General features: G+C 43.6%; 2 protein-coding genes across 2 annotated transcripts in view; both read right to left on the bottom strand.

The window, feature by feature from the left end:
• Positions 1–21,362, bottom strand: part of HGD (homogentisate 1,2-dioxygenase) — a 65,557-nt gene extending 44,195 nt beyond the window's left edge. The window contains exons 1-2 of the mRNA XM_030534291.1: positions 21,019–21,362; positions 4,538–4,710 (exon numbers count right to left, since the gene is read on the bottom strand). Of these exons, the coding sequence (XP_030390151.1) occupies positions 4,538–4,552 (15 nt within the window). The 5' untranslated portion in view covers positions 4,553–4,710; positions 21,019–21,362. The remainder of the gene's footprint in view (positions 1–4,537; positions 4,711–21,018) is intronic.
• Positions 21,363–22,309: 947 nt separating this feature from the next.
• RABL3 (RAB, member of RAS oncogene family like 3) overlaps positions 22,310–26,381 on the bottom strand; it is a 44,048-nt gene continuing 39,976 nt past the window's right edge. Inside the window, exon 8 of the mRNA XM_030534306.1 lies at positions 22,310–22,689. Coding sequence (XP_030390166.1) covers positions 22,624–22,689 — 66 coding nt within the window. The 3' untranslated portion in view covers positions 22,310–22,623. The remainder of the gene's footprint in view (positions 22,690–26,381) is intronic.

Below are 26,381 nucleotides of genomic sequence, written 5' to 3' on the forward strand. Positions count from 1 at the left end.
GGGAGCCACAGATCACCTTAATCCAACCCTGCTGGCTCTAGAGGCGCAAACAGTTGGGAACCAATGGTTTAGAGGCAGAAAGTTCCCTGTTGTTCCTCCTGCAAATGACTAAATCACTGGGACTCTGGTCTCCATGTGTTTCTGCAAGCAGTGCTGCAAGATGCATATTGATATGCAAAACAGCAGGTCACCAGAGGCAGTCCTGGCAAATGTATTGTAATGGAGCTTCCCCCCCCCCTTTTTTTTTTCCCAAACAGAACTGCAGCAAGATCTGATGAGACTGCAGCAGTTCTAAAATTAAACCAGCCCTACTCACTGCATTCACCTTTACCAAAGATGCAAACATGGTGAGGTAAGCATGCGTGTGGTGGGGTGCGGGGAATGCACCTTATTTTTCCAAGGCCAGGGCAGGCCGGGCCTGATGCAACATGTCATCTCCACAGTGAGGGGAGGGTTAATGCAAAAAACCTCTGCATATGGAAAAGACACCATGTGATCATGTGCAGAATATTATATGTGCCTGTGAAATGTTCTGAACTAAAACTGATGGAGGGTGAGATAGTTTGTGGGTCTCAGAGACATGATTAGCTTGCATGTCTGCTAATCTAGCTAGAGAAATCTTCAGATGCATAATGTCCACAGTGCAGCAACACATGGGAAAAGACGTGAGCTCATGGTTCAGCTCTCTGCTGTGTGAAATTTCTATTATAAGAGACTCCATCAGCTCCCTCAAATCTAAAGAGCTTTATACCCTCTCAGCTGACCCAATCTATTAGCTGGACAGAATCCCAGCTGCACCCAAATTAGGATCCCCTAAAAAAAAAATCTATTAATTCCTGTTTGCTGTGAAATGAAATATCAAAAGCAGCTCATGACTGAATCTGCTCTGGGTCCACAATCTGCTGCACTGCATCTAACACAGCCGAGCGCATGAGATTGACTTGAGAGCACTGGGATGCTGACAGATTTCTGACAGACTGAGCCACTGTGTTCCCCTCAGACTTCACACAGTCAGTGTGTAGCTGCGGAGGCATTAGTCATCCCCTATCAATACACAGAGCCCAGAGATTCAGGGGTGGAGGTTGCAGGTTTTAAGGGATTCAGTCAGGGAGCAGTTGATGTTTAGAGACCTGTCATACAAGCACTGTCAGAGCCCTGTTCAAGCTTCCCCATCACAGCTGCAGTGTACTGGCAGGAGTGAAGGAAGCTGCTGCGGTGGCATTGTTTGTCAAATGAGCTTTCCAGATGCTACAGAAAAAAAAGAATAAATCACAGGTAACTGCAATGAGGGCCTCCAAAGAAAACTGCTTCTTAGTGTAGCTGTGGTTGTAGCTGTGGGCAAGGAGACATTGTCCTGCCATTAATTTAGTACTGACTTGCTTTCAAGGACTTGTGTTTTATTTAGTTGTATTTTGCCTTTTGTTGTAGCAAATTCCAAAAGACTCACCTTAGCTTGCTCCCTTAGAGATCAATCTATAACTCTGCTGAACGTGTAACCCCAGAGTCCTTTAAACTAAGACAGTTATTTGAATGTTACTTTAGAACACATTTCTCAGACTGGCAAAAATAATAAAAACATGTTGAAGACAGTTGGGTGCAGATGGCTCTGGCGATACGAGCTCTATCACTGGTTTGAATCCAATCCATGCCGATAGTGACAACGATTGTCACCGTGGGACAAGTTTGGTGCATGTTTAATTAGTTTGGTGGATCTAAGTCCAAGTCCTAGTGGATGGGTGGCCCCGTTACAATGCCCTATCACAACTGGCACCAACTGGACCGCATGTTGATAGTCTCACCAGAGCGGCCAAGGACTGAAAGGCCCATGGAGACCGAACTCCCCTCTCACCACCAAAGGTATAGCCACATCACAAATTAAGGTATAACTGTACTGTGGGTAGGCACACCCACACTCTCTTTAATCTAGCTAGCACAGGTAACAGTAGTAGTGAAGATGTGGGGACATGGGCTACCCACCCCAGTACAAACCCACCAGGAACCCTGGGTACTTACTTGGGTTGCTAGCTTGTTCCAGTGTCCATTCTAACATGTCTTTACTATTGTTACATGTGTTAGCTAGATTAAAGCTCCTGTGAGTAAGCATATGCATACTACAATCACACATTCATTTGCTGTGGACACACACCCTAAAAATCACAGTCAGGGCACCATGTGGGAAACTTGCCCTGCCACTGCCCAGGCTATATCAGCTCTGTAGATAAACAGAGGGCTTCACTCTCCAAGGCTGTTACTCCAACACCTTTCACCAACTCTGAATTCACGGAAGAGTTTAGACAGATAACGTGGCAATGAACTGTTGTGGATTCCCTGGTCTGAACTTTTCTGATCCAGTCTGAACAGACTGATCCAGGAGAATGGAGCCCCCAGCTTTAGTGGGACGCTATATAGGGGTAAAGATCTGTCTCCATATATCCAGTTACAGGACTGGGACCCCCATGTTGGTAATTTCTTCAGGGGATAGAAAAGCTGGTAAGGTTAAAACAACAACAACCACCCTAAAATCTGTTTGAAATCTTCCCCTCACCAAGTTCTTATATGTGAGACGAGACAAGATAATTATGACAAGTTACCTCCCCTGGGATGCACTCCTTGTCATTATGCTTACCACTACTTCTAACCATCCCAGTGGGTTGCGTGGGTGAGTTGGTGAGAGGAGAGCTCAGGGGAACTGGGGAGAAGGTTTTTCTGTGAAAAGTTTGCAAGGTTTCTAGTGTATGTGTGTTTCTCTCATAATTCTGCAGCATTCTATGTAAATGTGATCTGAAGAATACATTTGATTACACTTCATCTTTGGTTTGACATTTTTCAGTAAAATGGGAGAGATAAAAACCAGTGCAACAAAAAATTAAACAACATCCATGGATTTAAATGACTGGGATGCAAAGTGGAGCTCTCTCTTTGGGAGCCAGGCACCGACCTATAAACTATAACCTTTTGCTGGAGAGATTAGACAGCAGGCCTGGAAAAATGCTTTTGAAGTCTGAATACATAGACTGGAATATAATTAATGCCCCTCTTCAAGCACTGTGAATAATACATTTTTCAACTACTGCTGGGTGATACTGAAAAATAATTTATTCATTTAGACACAAAAACATTACATTGTGCATCAGTTAAGATTGGTCTACACAACACCTAATGCAAAACCACAAAAGCAAGGAAATGAACAGATAAGGCATATAACAGGACGTAGCCTCTACTCCTTCACCCAGAGATACACATTTCACTACAGCACAGCCTTCGTATGCCACAGTCAATGCACTATAACCTTAACTCTGCCACTGTTTGATGCTGGACTTCCAGCTCTCCCCTTACTCCAAATTCCCCCCTGCTCATGTGGGCAGAGTTAAGGTTGTGGTGGTTCATTCTGTAATGAAAAATGGCTGTGCTATTAGCGAAGCACATATCTCTAGGTGGAAGAGTAGATGGTAGGTGCTGTTAGATGATTTAACTTTTGTGTATGTGTAGATCACCCTTAACAGACACGTACTGTGATATTTTGAAGTAAGGACTTCCAAGTTTTTGACAGATTAATTTTTCTCCTGAAAGGACGAGGATCTTTGACACAGCAACACCTCCTTCCGTGAAGAACAGGATCTTTATGAAGGGGTTAGCTGGCTCAGGAACTTCATTCTTAAACTGTCTTGGCACTTACTTGGAAATCCTGTTCTTCAGGATAAAAGCCACTATTGTCTCAGAGGTCTGTATCTCCAAACAGCCTGATTATCTCTCCCAAAGTTTGCAGTCACTAATTTTGTACAGTCCCCCTGTGAGCTAAGTCAGTATCATTCTCCCCATTTTACATATAGGGACACTGAGAAGTGAAGTGATTTGCTGAAGATAACCTAGAAAGTCAGTAGTAAAGCCAGGTTTAGAATCTAGGAATCCTAACAGGCCCCTGCTCTAACTACTTTTCTGTGATATAAAGCTTTGGGGTTAGTTTAAGAGGCTTGCAACAGCAGGGCAGATGTTGCAAGACAATTGTTATTGGCTGGTTGGGGAACACCCTCAGACAGCCAGATCAGCAGGAGGAGGTGTGCTGGGGGAGGGGGATGACAAAAGTCCACATGGAAAGACTCCCAAACTGGGACAAATCTGCTTAAGTGAGATTTACAACATCCCAAATTAAACAAAACAAAATTCTTCATCCAAGAAAGGGAGACTTTATAACCTGCCTTGAAATGAATTTTAAAAAATGAGAGACTTGAAATCTAAATGAGACTTGGTATCTGTCAAGAGAACCATCCCTAACTCACACACGGACTTCAGGTTTAAACAATAGACAACTTCCCAGCTACATCTCCCTAACTGTCCAAACCTCCCCAGTTACTGTGCTCCTCCCCACACGAGGCACCTCATTGCAGGCATGTTCTAGCAGTTCCTTTTCTCCACTCTTTTGGGCTTTAAAGAGCTACGGAACGGCTAACAAAAAAGTGAAGGTCCGGGGGGGAAAAGAGATGGCATATTTCTCTCTTTCCCTCACACACACAGGCTCTTTGGTGTCAGTATCACTTACCTTCAACTCTGCCATTTTCCTCACTTTGCTTTCTCACTTTGGCAAATACAAAACCAAATGAGATATTTGGCCAAAATGGTCTGTTGTGGTCTCCTAAAAACAAACTCTTCTTGCTGATTTTCTTGTTGGAGCAGCTGCAGGGACAAAGCCAGGCTGATTGCAAACTGTCTGCCCTGCAAGTGAGAAAGTCCAAAAGAGTTTTCCAGCTGTTTACTCAACTCAGTCTGGGTTTAATCAAACACAGGCCTTTCTTTGAACCAATCCAGGGATTGATCTGAGGAAGATAAAAAGAGTAGAGGGGAAAGGACTCTGTTCCACCAGTTTTCCTTTTTCTTATTAGCTATTAAAGAGAGAAAAGGGTACACTTTAAGATCAATAAGGCATTTCAGGAACAAGAAAAAGCCCTTTCTGACATTGATTTATAAGAATATTTTATTAATAATGCCTCTAGCAATTTCCATCCACAGATCTCACAACGTGTGGGATTTAAAAGGCATCACTTCCCCAGCTCTGGTGTGAAAGGTGGTAGTTGTTTATCAGTGCACAGTAATGCTACACAGCAGGCTAGGGACAGAAGTGAAGAAGGATTCTATACCCTACTCACTAGTGCTGGTCAGAACTTCCTGAATTTTGACAATTTTTTTTTAATAATTGGTAAACTTTTCAACAGAATGTTAATGAAAAATGTTCCCTGCTTTTCAACCAGTTATAGAAGCTGGCTGAAATTATCTGAATGTTTGCTTGATTTTGAATTTTTTTAAAGCGGGGGGGGGGGGGGGCATTTTAAAAAATTTCAACATTTTCTCCTTTTATTTTTTTGATCAGCTCTAGCCTGAGTACCAGAAGAGGCATTTTGGGAGGCAGAATATATTTGTACTAGTTGGAATTTGGGCAAAGACTCTGGAGGTACCTGCACTCTCATGAAAAGTGCTTTGGAATCCTTTATTCCCACTAGTGGTCAGGCCCTTGAGTGAAATCCTGGACACGTTGAAGTCAATGGGAGTTTTGCCACTGACTTAAACAGGGGTAAGATTTCACCCCTTAGCTTTAAATCTTATCTGAAAATTGTCACCTTCTCACACACACCATGCTAGGGAAATAATCTAGAACCACCATTCTAGACTGTAAGCTCTTGAAAGCAGGGACTATCTATACTTTTGTGCACTGTACAGCACCAAGAATGTTGTCAGCACTAAAGAATAATAATAGTTAATTAATTAATATTAAGTTCATTGTTTCCATACTGATTCAGAAAGAAGAACACAAGATGTAGATGATAGAATTATCAAGAACAATGCAGAAAAGGCAGAAGCGTTCAATAAATATTTCTGTTTTGTATTTGGGAAAAAACAGATGTAGTACTCATGTAATAAAAGAATTTTCCATTCTAGTAGCATCTTAGAAGGATGCTACACATGTTTAAATCAGCAGGTCCAGATACCTTACATCCAAGAGTTTTAAAAGAACTATCTGAGGAGTTATCTGGACCATAAATGTTGATTTTCGAAAAGTTTTGGAACATTCAGGAAGTTCCAGAAGACTGGAAGAAAGCTACTGTTGTGCCAATATTTAAAACAAGTAAATGGGATGATCTAGGCAATTAAAGGACTGACATCAGTCCCAGGCAAAACAATGGAGTGGCTGATACTGTTGATCTGATTAATAAAGAATTAAAGGAGGGTAATATAATTAATGCAAGTCAGCATGGGTTTATGGAAAACAGATCCTGTCAAACTAACTTGATATCTTTTTTTGATGAGACTTCAAGTTTGGTTGATGAGGGTAATTATGTTGATGTAATTACTTCTGAAAGGCATTTGACTTGAGATTGCATGATATTTTGATTGAAAAACTAGAATGATATAAAATTAACATGATAAACATTAAATGGATTAAACGTTTGCTAACTGATAGGTCTCAAAAAGTAATTATAAACAGGCACTCATCATCGAGCAGGTGAGTTTCTAGTGGGGTACCAGCTGGATTGGCTCTTGGCCCTATGCAGGGGTGAAAGTGGGCCGGTACAGGCTAGTATGGCGTACTGGTAAAAGTGGCCACTGGTACCAGCCTGTACGCAGCTGACATTAAAGCACTTTAACGTTGCTACCCCTTTTGCCCCCTTCCGTTGGTGGCCCTGCTGGTAGGGACCCTACAGGCAGGACCGCCGATGGGGGGGGGGGGTTAAAGGGGTAGCTGCCCTGGGGCCCGGTGATATAAAAGGTCCCGGGGTTCCCGGCCACCACCGCTATTGCAGCAGCGGCTGGAGCGCCAGGCCCTTTTAAATTGCCACCAGAGTCCTGGGCCGCGTGGGGCAGGCAGCATGGATGGGCTGGCTGGGGGAGGCTGATCCCCATCCCTGTCCCTTCTGCCGGGGGCCCCACCCCTTCTGGGGGCCCAAAGCCAGGCCCCCGTACCAGTAAGTCTTCTGTGATACTTTCACCCCTGGACCTATGCCATTTAACATTTTGATCAATGACCTGGAAGAAAACATACAGTCATCACTGATAAAGTTTGCAGATGACATCAGAGTTGAGAGAGTGGTAAATAATGAAGAGAACAGGTCACTGATACAGAGCAATCTGGATCACTTGGTATATAGGGAGCAAACAAGAAATATGCATTTAAATTTGGGTAAATGTATCCATCTAGGAAAAAGAATGTAGCCATGCTTACAGGATGGGAGACTCAGTCCTGGGAAGCAGTGACTCTGAAAAAGATTGACGGTTGTGGTCAATGTTCCCTCTAATTTTTTCCATCTATGTGCAGAATTAATTTTTTATGTACACCAATATCGAGGTAATGCGCAGATGTGCATCACCACATTAGCCCAGCAGAAACAAAAAACCTGTACATAATATATATTTTTAAAAGTTACCATAGGGATAATTACTCCAGCATCCATAGTTATTCATAGAGATAATTATTCCAGACAGGTTAGGCATTTTAGAACTGACTACCTGAAGAATTAAATTTAAGCATAAGAGAGAAATAAAATTATGAAATGCATTGGGAGGTGAGTGTGAAAGAGTATATGTGTGTGTTTGTGTGTGTGAGAGAGAGAGAGACTGTGCATGTGTGGATGTCTGAGAGAGACTGTGTGTGTGTATGTGAGACACTGTATTTTTGTGTGTGCATGTGAGACATTGTACTTTTGTGTGAGAGAGAGGGACAGTGTGTGTGTATGTGTATCAAAGAGAGACTCTCTGTGTGTGTGTGTGTGTGTGTGTGTGTGTGTGTGTGTGTGTGTGTGTGTGTGTGTGTGTGTGTGTGTGTGTGTGTGTGTGTGTGTGTGACAAAGACAGAATGAGTGTGTGCTGGCTGCTGGGGAAGTGTATGACAGACCATGCTTTGTCTCTTTAAGCAGAGAGGCATTCACCATTCTGAATGCTCATTCAGACTGCAGCAGCCACAAGCAGTTCTGTCCCACTCCTGAGCCCTGTTCCCTCTCTCCAGCTCTGCAGAGATGGGGTATATTGTTGGGGGGGAAGGGGAACACCCTGACATCAGCACCCCTTCCTGCCCTGCACAGCAAGCAGAAGGGTCCTGTCCTGGGAGCAGCTGGCCAGGGGCTCCAAGGCAGAGAGCAGAAGCAGGGAGGGAAGGGGCACTAGAACACAAGTTGCCAGATGTGTGCGGCTCTACACATCAAGTGGGCGGCATTTGATTGACTCTTGGGAGGCCAGCTTAGAGGGAACACTGGTTGTGGTGGGCAATTAGCTGAACATTAGCTCTCTGTCTGATGCTACGGCTGAAAGGGCTAATGTGATCCTTTGAAGCATAAACAGAAAATCTTCTTGAGTAGGAGTAGGGAGGTTATTTTATCTCTGTATTTGGCACTGGTGTGATCGCTGCTGGAATACTGTGTCCAGTTCCGATGTTCCAATTCAAGAATTATGCTGATCAACTAGAGAGGGTTCAGAGCCATGAGAATGATTAAAGGATTAGAAAACCTGCCTTTATAGTGATAGACTCCAGGAGCTCAATCTATTTAGCTTAACAGAGGGCTGGTCCACACTACGGGGGGGGGAATCGATCTTAGATACGCAACTTCAGCTACGTGAATAACGTAGCTGAAGTCGAATATCTAAGATCGGATTACTCACCCGTCCACACGGCGCGGGATCGATGTTCGCGGCTCTCTGTGTCGATTCCGGAACTCCGTTGGGGTTGATGGAGTTCCGGAATCGATATAAGCGCGCTCGGGGATCGATATATCGCATCTAGATTAGATGCGATATATCGATCCCCGAGCAATCGATTTTAACCCGCCGATACGGCAGGTAGTCTGGACGTGGCCAGAGAGAGGGCTAAGGGATGACTTGATTACCATCTACAAGTACCTACATGGGGAACAACTATTTGATAATAGACTTCAATCTAGCAGAGAAAGGTATAACATGATCCAATAGCTGGAAATTTAAGCTAGACAAATTCAGACTGGAAATAATATTTAACAGTGAGGGTAATTAAGCACTGGAACACTTTACCAAGGTTCAGATAGATTCTCCATCACTGACAATTTTTAAATCAAGATTGGATGTTTTTCTAAAAGATCTGCTCTGGGAATTTTTTTAGGGATGTTCTATCGCCTGTTATACAGGAGGTCAGACTAGATGACCACGATGGTTCTTTCTAGACTTGGGATCTATGAATCTCTAAGTGAAATCCTGGTGAAAAGCAGAAAAAAAAAACACAATAGGAAAAGGACAGAGACATGCAAAAGACAACGAAGATATCTATTGGCAGCTACCTAATAGTTTGGACAAGAGTTTAATATCTCACTGGGCCAGCAATGCTTTGGAGTTAGAACTGAGAAAATAATGGATTTCAGGTTTAGGGGATAAACAGAAAAATCCAGAAAAAAAAATCTGGTTAAACTGAAACTAAAGCAAATTTTTCAATTCTTTTTCCATCAATTGAAACTCAAAAAAATTCAATTTCAAATCTAACAAAATGCTTCGGTTGAATTTAAACGATTTTTTAAAAATGCATTTTGATTCAGCCATTTCAAGTGGGTTTTTTTGGCCAAATTTGAAATCAAAATGCCATTTTGAATCAAAAATTCAAAATGAAACATTTCAATTCCTTCTAAATTAAATATTTAGCAACAAAATGCTTTTACTCTAGACACCCGCCCTCCCTTTCAAATCTATTAATTGAATTTGACCCAAATTTGGCAAATAGGTTCAGGGCCTGAAAAATGCAACAATTAATCAAAAAAATTTCACCTACCTCTGCTGGAAGTGCCTCATTACACTCCAGAAATCTCATCTGGCTAACTGGGAATCAGCTTGACAAGCTGCTTCCAGCTATCGTTGGCTCATTGTCTTGTGAAACTTTTGGGATGGTTGGGGAAAAACAGAATCAATAGAAGTGTAGGACTGGAAGGGACCTTGAGAGGTCATCTTGTCTAGTCCCCTGCACTCAAAGCAGGACTACATAATAACTAGACCATCACTGACAGGTGTGTGTCTAATCTGTCCTTATGAACCTCCAATGATGAAGATTCCACAACCTCTCTAGGCAATTTGTTTCAATGCTTAACAATCCTGACAGGAAGTTTTTCCTAATGTCCAACCTAAATCACCCTTGCTGCAACTTAAGCCCATTGCTTCTTGTCCTATCCTCAGAGGTTAACAGGAACAATTTTTCTCTCTCCTCCTATAACAACCTTTTATGTACTTGAAAACTGTTATCATGTCCTCTTCCCCTCAGTCTTCTCCAGACTAAACAAACCAATTTTTTTTCAATCTTCCCTCATAGGTCTTGTTTTCTAGACCTTTAAATAATTTTTGTTGCTCTTCTCAACTTTCTCCAATTTGTCCACATCTTTCCTGAAATGTGGCACTCAGAACTGGACACAATACTCCAGTTGAGTTATCAGTGCAGAGTGGGTGATTTTGAAATAGTTTGGAGGAAGGTGGCACCCCCACCCCTTTCCCTGAATCTATGCATATGCAATAGATGAATTCAGTCCCTCTGGTTGCATATTAGCCTAAGGGAAAAAAATCTAATTAACCAGCCACAGTGATTATATCATGCACAGTGATTTGTGCCCAACTGTGTTTTGCTTTACAAGCCAGACCAGAGTTTAGTAGCATTGAAATCTAGGCACTTGTTCTTCCATTGATACCTAGCTGACTTCAGTTGATAACTTCCATAACTGCTATTATTATTATTAATAATTATTTGTATTACTGTAGCACCTAGAAGCCTCTGTCATGGATCAGGACCCCATCGTGCTAGGTGCTGTACAAAGAACAAAAGATGGTCCTTGGCCCGTAGAACTGACAATCCAACTGTAAGACAAGAGACAACAGCTGGACGCAGGCAGACGGGAGTACAAAGAAACAATGGGACAATATTGGTCAGCATGATAGGCAGTGGTCTCTGCACACCAATGGCAATATTTTTTTGGAGGCATCCTGGCAAAGGAGAGTTTTGAGGAGGAATTTGAAGTTGGATAATGAGATAGCTGTGTGGATATTTGTGGGGAGAATCCCCCAACCCTGAGGGGCAGCCTGGGAGAAAGCACAAAGGGGCTTGTTTTAAAATTTAGTAAGTGGCCGATGGAGGCTGGCAGCATGGGTTGATCAGAGGTGGGAGTCCACACATGGATAATGAATGAGAGATGATAGATAAGGTGAGGAAAGGACATGAAGGCCCAAAAGAATGCAGAAAAGCAGTTTATGTAGTAAATCTGCTGCATGTTGATGGGAAACTAGGCTTCATAACATGTGCATTAAAAATCAGAGTTTGTCAGAACATGTTTGTCAAAACAGTTTTCCACTGGAAAATGCCATTTTAACAAAACTAAAATTTTTCCTGAGATTGTAACAATTTCAATGAGATTTCCACAAAACATAAATTATGAGTTTCAACCAGCTCTATTAAAAATCAATTGTTTTTTCTCCCCTGCAACATCATTTACAAGAAACAATCAGTTCAGGCTGCATGGGCTCCAGGGCAGATGGAGATAGGTGGCATTTACTTTATCTATAATAATCAAATATATTTTAATTTATATATTGTATATAATTATTGTGTTAGTTTGTATCCCTCTTCCCAGAGCTTTCATGTGTTACTTGTCTTCTTAGGTTGTAAGCTCTTCAGGGAAGGGATCATTATCTTTATTCATGTTTGTACGGGGCTTAGCAAAACGGGATCCTCATCTTGATTGTGGTCTCTGGGCCTTATGGCAACATAATTATTTAATAATAATAAAGAGCCACATCTACTTAATCACCACCCATCATCACTGCATGTATCACTTAGATGTTCCTTGAAGATCTCCAATCTAAATGCTGATGCATCCCTGTCCTGCCTGGCTTGTAAAGGCAAATGTTGTCATGAACCGGACGGAATCACAAGGCCTGGAAAATAGATGAGCACGAACAAGACTAGCTGGGAATATATTAGCACTGCCAGGTGGAGTAACAGTGATGGATTTTGTCCCTGGTAGGCAACAAGACCTGTTGGAAATCTGATATGATATCTTCCACCATATATCACAGGCAAAGATGCCAGTAGGAGCCGCAGGGAATTTCATCATGTAGCACAGGATTTGAAATGTGTTTCGGAACTTTACTCTGATAATCTGCCAGATTTGCACATCCAAAACATGCGTGAGAAGCAATCTGGAGACTAGGAATCCTTTCTGATAGGATCATGTATATGATTATAGTGTTTATGCTGACATATTTTGTTTACAAAAGGAGAGAGCTTCTCTCCTGACTCGTTGTCCAACTAAAATGTACTAACTACATTTGTTAATTTATGCAGTCACACCTGTTTCTGTTACCTCGTCCTCTCTTCCTCCACACCATTTGTCTGTATATTCATATATTCCCAAATCCTGGATTGAGAGTTCTCTGGTACTGCGTTGTGTGATTTCTTTGTACAGTGCCTATAAAATGGGGCCCAGAGCCCTGTTTGGGGTCCCTACCACAATACAGTAACAAAACAATATCAATGCAAATGTGCTGCTCATTCTTTTTGAATGTAGCCCCTTGTTTTGCAGCAGATTTTTAAAAAATGACATGTATTAAGCTAGATTATTGTGAAAAACTGTCTTATCATTGTTCTGGGGCCACCCCGGAGCTGGTGCTGTGGAGGTTAATTATTATCATTTATTGTTTGTGAAAGGTCCCCAGAGGTCAGCAATGGAGACCAAAATCTCTTTTTAGCCAGAGAACAGACAGATAGCCAGAGGGCAAACTGCTCCCACACTGTAGCCTGCCAATATGCTTCTGCTTTGGACTGTCCCCACTTCTAGGAGGGAGAGGGAAAATCAGTCTCCATGGCCCACTCAGTCCTTAACCTCTCTAGCATGACTGCTAGTGGAGGAGCTATTTACGATGTGTACTAATTGTATCTAATTTGCATATTAATTCGTGTTCAGCAGTCTCTCTTTGGAGTCTGTTTTTGAAGTTTTTTGGTTGCAAAATTGCCACAAAATTAATATGCAAATTAGATGCAATTAACTCAGGCCTAAACAGAGACTGGGAATGGTTGGGTCATTACACTAATTGAATCTATTTCCCTATGTTAAGTTCTCCTCACATCTTCCATGGGTCATCTTAATTATCACTTCAAAAGTTTTTTTTCTCCTGCTGATGATAGCTCATCTCATTTGATCAGACTCTTCCTGTTGGTATGCATACTTCCACCTTTTCATGTTCTCTGTATGTATAAATATCTCCTGTCTGTGTGTTCCATTCTATGCATCTGAAGACGTGAGCTGTAGCTCACGAAAGCTCATGCTGAAATAAATTTGTTAGTCTCTAAGGTGCCACAAGTACTCCTGTTCTTTTTGAAAAGTATTTTCATTGTGATAAGTGAGGCAGATGTCCATATCTTGGAAACTATCATTGAAAAACTGGCCCTCTCATTAAGAAATCTCAAACCAGTGACCAAGAACTGAATGGGCCATAAAGCTACAACTTCTCTCTCACCCTAGAGAGGATTTCTTTGGGCAGGGGTGGCCTTAAGTGCATTGCTGAAAATGGGATTTGATGCCCATGCATCCATCACTGCCTGCTCTTGTACTGTCACTGACATAGTCAGTCCCTTATATAATTTCCTCCTTCCAAAGCATATCCCTTTTATCTGTGTTTTATGTGTGCAGCAGGCACTTTTAGTTCCCAATAATCCCCAGAATCTTTTGCACTAGCTAGAGTGGTGCTTGAAAATGGTGCCAAGCACATGAACTGACTTTTGTTTTTGCCAGTGGGTGCTCCATCCCCTACTCCACCCAGAGGCCCCACTCCTACTCAGCCTCATCCCTCAAGGCCCCACCTCCACTCCATGTCTTCCCACCCTTGCTCCGCCTCTTCCCCCGAGGCCTCTCCCACACCTGCTGCTTTTCCTCTCTGCCCCCTCCACTGAGCACCTCCTACTCGCTTCTTTCTGCCCTCTCCTGCCTTAAGGGTGAGTGATGGGAGGAGGGGGTGGAGAGAAGTGAACAGCTGGGGCAGTAGTGTAGCCAGGTTTTCAGGGTAGGGGGAGCAAAAAACATAAAAAAAGGTGCCCCCCCCTTGGCTCCCCTCTGGCCACGCCCCCAGACCAGACCCCCCCCCTACACCTTCACTCCTGCGCTTCCGAGCTGGCCTGCCGCCCCGTGGCTCCTCCGGCCATGCGGCTGGCAGGTGCTGCTTCCGCGCCTGCCGGCCTGAGCAGAAGCAGCTGCTTCCGCTGAATCCCATCAGCTACGCTACTGGGTTGGGGGCCTCAGAGGAAGAGGCATAGCAGGGGTGGAAGAGCGCACCATGGATAGGGCCACGGGGCAAGAGGCCGAGCAGGGGTGGGACCTTGGAGTGGAACAATGGGCAGGGCAACGTCTGTGGGTGCTGATCACCCCCTATTTTTTTTCCGGGGATGCTCGAGCCCCAGAGCACCCACTGCTAAGGTAGCTGATGCAGAGAATTCTAGGGTGCATTTTGACTAATAGACACTGCTTCTCAGAGGTCAAACTGGGCCAGCTTGCAGCAGCTGGGCGTGCTGACATTTCTGTGGCTTTTTGTTAACACCTATTCACTTAAATGACGGACAAGCACTTGGTTATACGGATGCTTAAGATTTAACGCCCCTGCCTCTTCAGTTAAACTCTGAGAAAGCTCACAACCCACATTTCAGAGAGTACGCACAAGTCTTTCAGCAAAAGAAGGGAAGACAGGACTGGATATGCTGATATTTCTAAGGCAAAAACTGAGCACAAAACCCTCTCCCCTACCTTTCACAACACATACACAACACCCTCCACCACAAAAATCTTCCAGGCCCTATTTATACATCACAAAAAAACAAAAAAGGGCACCCATTCAGTCTCCCCCCCACCCTCATTTTCAAGTCAGCTTTACGTTATAAAACTTTTGGCACAACTCCCCATTGGTGATAATACCGAAAATTATGTTTAATTTTGCATGGCTACATTTTGGCTATGTTGACAGACCTGAAATTAATATATAAAAGGGCTATAGGACTCACAGTGGGTTGGATTTTTGGTGCTACAGAAGGTTGAGGGTATTTTATGGCCCCCTTACTTTTGCCCTTGTGTTTACCACGTTCTTCAAAGAATGCAGTCTGTACCTGTGGGCGTAGAGCTGAACATGCTTAAGAAAGATTTTCCTCTGAGCTCCCTCAGGTAATACATCAGTGGGTGATGGGTTAATCAATAACTATAATGGATTAAGAGCCACAGAAACACTCTGTGCTGAAAGGGAATCAAAGTCACCAGCATCTTAACAAGGGAAGCCAGACAGAAGCATGACTTTTGCCAGGGAAAGCCAGATAATAGTGACTTAGGGAGGAGAGAAAATAGCAGAAGAGAAAGCTTCCTTTGTTTGCAGAAGAACGAATCAGTGTGTTCTGCTGGTAAACTCTGACGCATTCCTATCAGTGGAGAAAGATGATCAGAAATGATGGGTTGAGCACTAATCAGACTGTACCTAACTGAGGAATGTTTTGGCAACTGGCTGACATCTAGAAGTCTACACCTAGAACAGATTGCAGCTGCCCTCAATGTTATTATTATTAATGGGCATTATATTATAGGAGCACCCAGAGCCCATAGTCAAGATTAGAGTTCTAGTATTATTAATCATATGTGTTAAAGAAGCATCTAGAGACCCTAGGTGAGATCAAGACGCTAACGTGCTGTGTGCTGTACAACCACAAATAAAGAGACAATCCCTGACCAAGATAGCTTAGGATCTAAGAGACCCAAACAGAAGAAGGGTTGGGGACAGAGATACAAGGCAAACGAATATGGGGAAAAAATGGCATGGCTTTGTTTGCTATCCGGGGTTCAAAAACATTTTTAAGGTAGAGGGAGAATGAAGAATGGCAGGGATGAAGATGTTAGTAAGAGTGAATGAATAAAGGAAAGAAGGGAAGAGGGACAGTCACAGCTTATCACCTGCTGAGCCATGATTAGCAGGCAGCTGTTTTCTATGCATCACAACAGGCCAGCGCTGCAGAATGGCCACACTTACAGCAACCAGCGCTGCAAGTGGTGTTAGATGTGGCCACACTGCAGCGCTGTTGGGCGGCTTCAAGGGGGGTTCCGGGAACGCGAGAGCAAACCGGGAAAGGAGACCAGCTTCGCCGCGGTTTGCTCTCGCGTTCCCGGAGCCACCCAGCAAACCGCAGGGAAGGAGACCTGCTTGCTCGGGGTTCCGGGAACGCGAGAGCAAACCGGGAAAGGAGACCAGCTTCGCCGTGGTTTGCTCTCGCGTTCCCGGAGCCACCCAGAAAACCGCAGGGAAGGAGACCTGCTTGCTCGGGGTTCCGGGAACGAGAGAGCAAACCGGGAAAGGAGACCAGCTTCGCCGCGGTTTGCTCTCGCGTTCCCGGAGCCACCCAGCAAACCGCAGGGAAGGAGACCTGCTTGCTCGGGGTTCCGGGAACGAGAGAGCAAACCGGGAAAGGAGACCAGCTTGATTACCAGAGGCTTCCTCCTTCCACGGAGGTCAAGAAAAGCGCTGGTAAGTGTCTACATTGGATTACCAGCGCTGGATCACCAGCGCTGGATCCTCTACACCCGAGACAAAACGGGAGTACGGCCAGCGCTGCAAACAGGGAGTTGCAGCGCTGGTGATGCCCTGCAGATGTGTACACCTTCAAAGTTGCAGCGCTGTAACTCCCTCACCAGCGCTGCAACTTTCTGATGTAGACAAGCCCTCAGTCTACCCAGAGAAATTGCACCAGTTTAACTAAAGGTATTATGTTAAGCCTGTGCAACTCAGAGTGTGGACACACTGATACTGGGATAGCCTGAATTTGTGATTAAAATAAATAAAGGTGTATTCCACCCCCATGCTGCACCTGCCAACTGGGTAATGCTGCCTGGAGGGGTTGGGGTTTCATTCCTGACCCACATTACCAATGTTCTATTACTGGGTTGCTTTGTCCGACGGCAAAAGGGCCTGTCAATGAGATGGAGAAGCCAGACTCCTGTCATGCAGTGTGTTTTCAGTGAGGAGTGTGTGTGTGAATCCTATTTCAGCTCAGCCTGCAATTTGCTCATGTGAGATCCCTGACTAAAAACAGAGCAGTTAGAAGGCCAGGCTGAGTACCGTTCAAAAAGTGCACAGAGAGCTGGGTGGAAAAGGGCCATCAGCCACTGGAGGAGAGTTAGATTAGGAGTGAGACCTGGTGATGCCCAAAGCTTGTCTAATTTATCTTCTCTGTTCCCATACAGCTCCTCTCTGTACTTTCTTCCAGAGAAACTATCATTAGACCCAAAGAAAACCTATGTTAAACTGGTGTTAAGGTTAAGATACATAGCAGTAATTTAAGGTAAACTACCCAACAGGGATGCTGCAATTATCCTCAAACTAAGCATTACAAACTCAGGAAATTTGCAGTTAAGGTTAATTTTAAAATAAATCCAACCAGGCTAAGGTATGGAAATGCACTATTAGAGCATCCAAACAACCTTAATGCTGCCCCATTTTGACATTATCAGAGGAAATAAAAATCCAATGGGTCTTTAAAAACCAATTTAATCTAACAAAACAAAAACTAACATGCTTTAATCATAACCATATCCATTTCCATGGACTAAAGGGCAGAGTTAAGGTTTCTGCTAAAAGAGAAACTTCAAGGAAAAATGACTGTTAATCCAAACTGTGTATGTTCTAATGTAGCCTGTGCACACAATTTCAGTGCACTTTAACAATATGGAAGTTTGAAGAGTCTGTGACAGTGCAGAGTTAAGGGTGCGTCGGTGCCTAACTGCTTACTTTAGACTAACTAAATATAATGGAAACATCATCCTCTTAGCAACCCCTCACTCCCCTTGTTTTTATCAAGTTTAATAATAAAAAGTAAAATAATAAAAATAGCACCAATGTAATTCCCATGCACTCAAAGCAGTGCACAGGATAAAGTGGTTCATCCTACATCCCTCTTGGATACATTTTATTCATTTTAAATATGGGAAACCTGAGGCTGAGAAGTGAAGTGATTTGGTTTAAGTCACCCAGGGAGTCAATGACAGGGCTGGAAGCATCTTTACATTTCATCCAACTGCTTGAAATAAGCTAATGATCCAAGCATACAGCTAAATGCAGTATTCAACAGTAGACAGAAATAGTCTGGGTTCAGTTCTCATGGTTTGGGGTAGATGAGCCAGACCTGATGCAGAGAAGGGACCTGGAGGCAGCGCTGGGGTGCACACTAACCCCAAATCACCAATACCCTCCCACTCAGCCCTGCTCATGTATCCACCTCTTTCCTTGCTTCTCCGTTTCCTATCCCCTCTTGCATCCACATCTTCCCTATTCCCCACCACTTTCCCCCAGACACATCTCTTCCCCTCTAATTTCCCCTTCCTCTGTACCAGTTTCTCTCCACCTCCAACTCCTGTCCCCCTGTCCTCGTTCCTCTGTTCCCACTCATCTTCCCCACCAGTCTCTTGCCCTCCCCCTCCCATTCCCCCCATCTTCTGTGCCCCTCTCTCCACTTACAATCCCTATGAACCTGCTTCTTCCCTATTTCCCCTCTCTTCCCCCATCTCCTCTCCACCTGCAACCAACTCCCCCATCCTGGTTGGGTTAAACTCAGTACTGAGGGTCTTGAATGAGGTAACACTCCTACGGGAGTAGGGGGTGCTCCAGACAGTGGAGATGCTCGAGAAAGCCCATCACAGAGGTTCTTAGGAGCTTTGGGCAAGGAGGCCCCTGGCCACTGCACCCTGACTAGACAGTATTTTAATTGCTGATCCCGCTGATGCACTGGATCCACAAGGTTCTTTCCCATCTGCAGTGTGAATCCACTTTGATGAAGTGGCTTCTCAGGCTGAGGCTGCTCTTGTGTCAAGTACAAATATAGGCTCATCTACATGGGCTTGTCCTAAATAGAACCAAGCCACCTCGCTTCATGCTTATGGTGGTTGAGTTGGAGTGAGCCTGCAGCAGCTGTGCCCAGGCCAGGGCTTGTTTTTGGGATAGTAACATCCATGTAACATACTTTACCCTAAACTGCTGTATGAACTCTCAACCTTAATTCCAGTTGAACAGTTCTTGTTTGGGATGCTAATCTGGGTCCACAAATACTAAAATGCCTAATCATGCTGGGGAAGTTTGAGGAGTCTTGTTATTCTGGAACAGATTAATAGGGGGCAAATAACCCAAATCCAACAGTAGGTGCTAGATTTCTTACAGGACCCATTTCCAATTAATTTTTAAACTAATTAACACATTAACTTGTAAGTGCTGTGATTCTGGGGAGGATACACTGTATGTTTTCAATTAACCATCCTCCTACAAGAAAGCCATCAGCTACCCAAGACCCCTTTCTGACTAATAATTTTAACCATCTTTATTTTGCAGGGTAGCCCCTCTCACTGTGAACCTAGTTTAAATGAGAAATCCTGCCCTCAAATGCTCCATGTAAACATAAAGTCAAGTTCTAACATCCTCCATTCTGAACCATTACATCTCCTCCTAAGCAGTGGACAGTCTGAAAAGGTTTGAGACCTAGTTCAGACAAGGAAATCCCCAGTCCTGTTGTGGGTTGGCCCTTTGTGATGTTGCTCTGGCCACTCGCCAATGAGGGTCCCGTGAGCTGTGCTACCTTTAAGCAAGCACCATACACAGAGGGTGTAGGGAGTGGTCACACTGAGCTAGCTCACAGCTACTGAGGAATCCATCTCTTTTCCCTTTAGCAGCTGCCATCTTTTACTCCAGAATCTAAGACTTAATTATAAAAAACCCACCAACCAACCCAACTCTCTAGCTAGTAAGAAAACCTTCCAAATATGCACCAAGGGTAAACCAACATAGGGATGGCTCCATTAATCTGCAGATAGACCTGATGTTTCAGGCTGAGAGGTGTAAATCTCAAGTGGCTGCTGACGTCAAAGCCTAACAATAACTAAGCCTACTTAACTATTTATAAAAACACAACAGAAAGGAGAGGGATGATCACAGTGTGATAATCTGTAATCTGGGAATGTCTTGTTTCGATGTGATGAGCGGGCAGCCTGTGGCGGTGGGCAGAGCTTCAGAGCATTCCATAACTTGTTTTCCCCCAATCTGAGCCCTGGATGCAGGCAGAACTTGTTACTACTACCTGCAGCAGTAATTTATCTGCTATCAGATGCAACAGAAAGTGGCTCCCGCCAGCCCACAACACCTCAAACACTGTGGATCCCAGTTGCTGTAGAGGGATTTCCACAGGGTGACAGAGAAAATAAGGCACAGAGCAGGCGCCTAATTCACTAGTCCCCTTCTGCAGGTTTGTGCTCCTTTCTGCTCACAGAAGAAGTGGGGAGCATTTCAGCCTAACTAATCCTCAGATCATCTTGTGAAGAACGACCACCATTTAAAAGGTGAGGAAACAGAGACAGACAGGTGATGTGACTTTCCTCAAGGCTTGCAAGGGAGGTGGGAACAGAAACTAAAACTCCTGACTTCCAGTTTTGTGATCTAACCACTCAGTCATACTCCTTCCCTAAATTGCCCCTGCAACTTGATTATACATAAGGAATAGATGCATGAAGTTTGCCATTCCCAGTCAGACCACTGGTTTATCAACTGGAAAGGAGCCACAACCCCTGGGAACAGAGGTAAGACTGCTGAGCCATCCTTGCTGAGAAAAAGGCTGGTACATCAGCAGTGCACAAAGCTTTTGCTTAGGGACTCCCATCTTGTCACTCTTAAATGTGATACTGAGAGGCTAAATTTGGAATCTATTGTGTGCTCTCTTCATAATCAAACCTATGGTTTCACTGAACTTACCACAACTAATTCAGGGACTTCAGTGATTCATTTTAGAAGACAATAGTCTCATGGTTAAAAGCTCAAATCTGTAAATTAGGATTCCTGGAGTTTATTCCTGACCCTGTAGTGTGACCTTGGAAAAAATCACTCAGATTCTCATTTTCAAAAGTGCCCCAATGGCACTTCTGCAGCTCTCTCTAACAGGGCACCCAAAACTGGAAGATTTTAAAAATTTTAGTCTCAGTGTCTTGGTACCTGTATCCCTGGCTGTAAAATATGGATATTGATTCTCACTGCACCTCACCCAGATGCTTGGTGGCTTAGTTCATTCAGGTTTGTAAAATGTTCTTGAGTCTCTTTGGTGGAAGGTGTTAGAGAGAGGGAAAGTAAAAAGTGTTCATATTTTTACTCTTCATAAGTTAGGTCTGGTGATCTGATCTGTCATTCCTGCTTTGTTAGCAATAGGCAGCACTCAGTTACTCCCAATCAACAGCCAGAGAAGAGCTGCATGCAGATGTAACATGGAGTCTGCAGCACTCAGCCTACTGTCAATTTCACACCAATATTCTACTTTCTTCTACTATCATTTATTATTAATTTGTATTTATATTTAACACTAGCTCTTAGTCAGCCTCTAGCCCAGGCTAAACCATTAAAGGTTACTGTGAGAGAGAGGAAAGGAAAGCAGTTAATACTAGAGCTTTGGGATGCCCATTTAATTACCTCAAACACTTTTTCTTTTCTCCCAATACAACCTCCCCTCCCCGCCACATTATATTTAAGAGTACAGAACCTGCTGTAATAGGTCAGACCAGTGGTTCATTTTGTCTAGTGTCTTATCTCCAGCAATGGCTAATAACAGATGCTTCAGAGGAATTACTTTCCCATAAGAGAATTTTCCTTCTAACCCCCAAAACTTCATGGTTAGGTCCAACCCTTAAGCATAATTTTCTACCCACTCTATTCTAACTGTGGATGTTTTTATGATTTATATTTTGGTCTTATCCACTAAGCTTATGGTCTCAAACATAGATTGTCAGACTGAGTTCCACATGCACATGTAAAAATAGACTTCCCTTCATGAATTTTAAGTTTCTTGCCTTTTAATGTAATTAAATGTCTCCTTGTTCTGGTATTATGAGAAAAAAATAAATAGGAGTACCTGATCTACTTTCTCTGTACTCTCTAAACTACAAATACCAAACTAAACAGCAATATAAACACCAATCTCTCTTCATGGGGAATTTTTTTTCAGGCTTCTAATCATTTTCAGCCCCTGTCTCTGAACAACCTCTATTTCTATTATACCCCTTTTGAGATGGGGTGACGCAGAACTGAGAGTTCCAGTTGAGGCCGTACCACTGATTTATATGATGGTTTTCTACTGTTTTCCATCCTATTTCTTATACAGTCTTATATTTTGCTTTATTTTAGTGTAAATGAGATGCCTGTTCAGTGTTCCCTTTCTGCTGGTGGTAAAATTAGTATAATTCACTGAAGAGTGTTTATAAATGTTCCAAGATGGGGGAAAAAAGTTACACGTGCATGCTGTGAATGAGAATGTTTCCCACAGCAGCGTGGGAAACACTGAATTTACTGCACCAATTCAAAAAGATCTAGTATTTCCACAAGGTTCCTAAGCCTAGGAGAGAGTTTGGACCCCAAAACAGATTTAGGGGATTCTTCCTTGTGCCTTCATGAGCACTGGTAGCTTCCATAGTCCTGTTGGCCAAAGCAATTAATAAAATGTATTTTGCCTGGCATGAGGATCGTTGCCTTTAAGAGTCCAACAGGGATAGGAATGTTGCTGCAAATGGAGAGAACTCGTTTTCCATTCAGTCTCTGGACAGTGAGCAGTGTTCAGTCATAATGAAGGCTTTTCAGTGTACCACCTCCAAATCTTTTTCTATCAGGAAAGCCAGGAATCTGTAGATATGGACGATAAGTCACCATGTCAGAACCAGCAAGAACTCCTTCCAGGCCACATTAACATGCATGTTACCAAGTTGACAACAACATTACCTCCTTCCCATCCCACTCTTCCTTCTGAGTCAGGACAGATCAAGTGCTTCAGCATGCTCCTAAGATGTGCCTCTTTTGAATGAAATGTAAAAGTGAGGTCCTGACTACTTGCCTTATAGATCTTCTGGGGCTTTATGTAAGACTTGCAGTGTGAGCACTATTGTCCTAGCCAAATTCCAACTTGGTTTATTACATTGTTCCTTGCTAAACCCTTCTGCAATTTCAACTGTATAGAGGAGACTTTGTTTCCTTTTCTAAACTGTTGTACACCATTACTGTGCTGTACTAAACAGCTGCTGTGTTCTATCCCAGAGATGGCTGCAGTTTTGCAGTAATTGCCATAACAGCCTTTATCAAGTTGTGAAGCTCTGCGAAATCCATCAGAATGAAAAAAGCTGCAGTAAGGTATCGGCACTCATTTTTCTGCTGCATATGTGCAGAAAGTGCTTTTGCAGCTAGTGCTTACACTGTGAGAATCATGATTACAAAGAAAGTCTATTCAACACCACCACAAGCTTCCTTACTTAATGGGATTTCAAACAGATTTACACTGCAGAGTGCCTACAAACACACACAATCCCACAACAGAAAGAGGTCCATGGTTCTTTAATCCTGTACTACGTAGCTGTCCTCGTGGCAGCATCTCATGTAGCTGTTCACGGGATTATGGTTTAGGAGTCAGCTCATCCCTCCGTCCACACATGGGCAGAGTTGAGGTGCTCACACAACAGGACATGCAGCCTCACTGCTCTGTCATAACAACCCCGGACAGTCAACCTACTGTATAAAAGCAGCATCAAAATATATGGTGGTGCCCAATCAAGAAAAATATCAGAACTGGCCAAAAGCAGTACATCTGAAAACAGAGGGTGGGGGGCAAGGTAATTTAGACTTCACAATAAAACAGCCTGCTGGGGTTATACCCTACAATGGTAGAATGAAGCCTGGTCTAGGGAATTAGGTCAGTATAATTATGTTGCTCGGGGGTATAAAAAATCCACACCCCTGAGCGACACAGTTAAAGCGACCTAACTCCTATTGTAGACAGCACTAAGCTGACAGGAGAACTGTCCCATTGACTTAGCTACTGCTTCTTTGGGAGATGGATTACCTATGCCGATGGAAGAACCTCTCCTGTCGACATAGGTAGCATCTTCATTGAAGTGTTACTGCCACACAGCTGTAACAGTGCAGCTGTGCCACTGAACCATTCAAGTGTGGGCAAGCCCTGAGAAAGCCACAGATCTCAGCAGAAATGTCAATTCACTGGAGAAGTGTAAGACTTAGGGCCTTTCAACTCAAAGTGCTTCACAAACTTACAGAGATAGACAAAGTGGATGCATAGGGATCACTTTGCCCATCACTAAAATGCAGTCAGCTCTGGAGTGAAACTAGGCAACTCTATACAACAGTCAAGAATAGCATATCCAATTAAAACTACAATGGGAAGCCACAGAGGCAAAACGTAATTATTCGAGTTCAAATGTAGAAGCACCCCTCGGCTACAAATGAAACTTTTGTCAAAAGCGCTATGGGATCCTTAAAACTGAGGTCTACCTCACTTGCAGTTGTTATATCTCAACTAAAAGCTGGCACGCCACCCCAGCACTACACTCAGGTGTTAGTCCACTATCGACTCAGAAGGCAGAATGCAGCAACCAGAATCAACAGCACATTTCCTAGAGCATCCTCTGTGTTCTGTGGAGGTTTCCCCACCAAAGCCAGGTCGGTCTGACCACATTCTGAGATCTGACTGATGCTATGGCTGCAAGCTAAAGACAAGATGCATATGCTGAGGCATGATTTAAAAAAACCCACAACATATGTTTAGCGTCTATTCTTCCATCCATGCTTAGGAGCGTTTTACCATGTAAATTCCTCAAAGCATGAGTGGGAAGAACAGATCCCATTGCAGAATACTATGAAGCCAATTTATTATATGTACAAGAAGCAGATCAAACACAACACTTGGGGGTGTATGGAAGCTCCTAAGTCCTTGTTGGGTTTGTTTCTTTACAATATGTATGTTGACTTGGTTAAGCTTCTGTGCTGTCAACAAGGGAGCAGATCATAGTAGTTGGCAGTGGGTGTAATCTTTGGCCCTTGGCCATAAAGAATAGAAAGTTAATCCTCGGTTAGCCACTAAAACCTATCATACACAATAATGTAATCTTTCATCATGGCTTTAAAACAACAACCAAACAAAAACAGGCTCCTGCATTAAAATATTATCTTCATGGAACAAAGATTCTCTTTTACCAGAGGAAAGAAGCCTTCTGGGATTGAAGTAGGAGAAAACAGATTTGGTTTAAAAAATTCAGATAAAAAATTCTTATGAGAAATTGAAATAATACACTTCCAGCCTTCATTTTTACTTTTTCTCCCTCCCTAAAAGGAAGAAAGCACTGTACAGTTTTTTAATATACGCATTTTTCTATGATGTTTGTTACTATAATATGCAACCATTTCACTAACATGAATGAATTAAACCTCACCATACTTCATAGGTGCCAACTCCATGGCTGCTCCAGGGCTGGAGCACCCACGGGAAAAATATGGTGGGTTGTCAGCACCCACCAGCAGCCCTGCTATCAGCTCTCCCCCCCTCCCCCCCGCCCGCTGGCAGGCCCCACCGATCAACACCTCCCCCTCCCTCCCAGCACCTACCGCCTGCTGCAGATCAGCTGTTTTGGGGCATCAGGAGGCACTGGTGGGATGGGGGGTGAGTGAGGGTGCAGCGCGCTCGTGGGAGGGGGTGGAACTGGGTAAGGAAGAGGCAGGGCGGGAAGAAGCAGGGCAGAGGTGGAGCATTGTGGGAAGGGGTGGAGTGGGGGCAGGGCCTGGGTGGAGCCAGGGGGATTAGAAATTCTGCGTCTATGCTACACTTCTCTGAGGTAGGTCAGTCCCGGGTTGTATTCCCAGCTCAGCCACTAGCCTACTAGGTGAGAAGTCACTCTCATAGGTGCTTCGGTCTCCCCAGCTGTAAAATGGGGATAAGGATACAACCCTGCCTTGTAATCACCTGATAGAAAGTGCTATTTAAGAGCAAGGTATTATTATTCCCCCTCATTTTACAGACGGAAACACTGTGAGGCGCAGAAGGATGAAATGACTTGTCCTAGGTGGGAGAGTCCAGGTCCCAGATTCTACTTAGTGCTTCCAAAACTTTTTTTTATTAATTAGTTAAGCATTCAGGGTCCAGTTAAGCTGGTACCATCCTGGCACTTCTCTATTAGCTCCACCAGCTGCAGCAGAAATTATCATTAAAAAATGTACATTGTTAGCCCTGGTTGTGAAGAAAACTTTTTGATTGTGATTCAAAATGGTGCCATGGGATTCTGCAGAAAACAGCCTGAAACAGCAGCTCTGAGAGAGTTGCTAACTGAGCCCTCTTTCCTTTCAATTTCATCTGATTCCCAGTGGTGGCAATTTAAATATCAATATTGTTAGTTATTTCACTGCTTATCATTTTCTAGCCAAAACATCCAGATTGTGAGTAAAGCTTGTAAAAACTGGCACCATCTTTCCCATGCATCCAACTACCAATCATCACTAGCATTTGAACCACAATCTCCTATGTCTGGGCAACCAGGAGC

This window comes from Gopherus evgoodei, chromosome 1, assembly GCF_007399415.2.
Source record: "Gopherus evgoodei ecotype Sinaloan lineage chromosome 1, rGopEvg1_v1.p, whole genome shotgun sequence".
NCBI classification, from domain to species: Eukaryota; Metazoa; Chordata; order Testudines; family Testudinidae; genus Gopherus; species Gopherus evgoodei.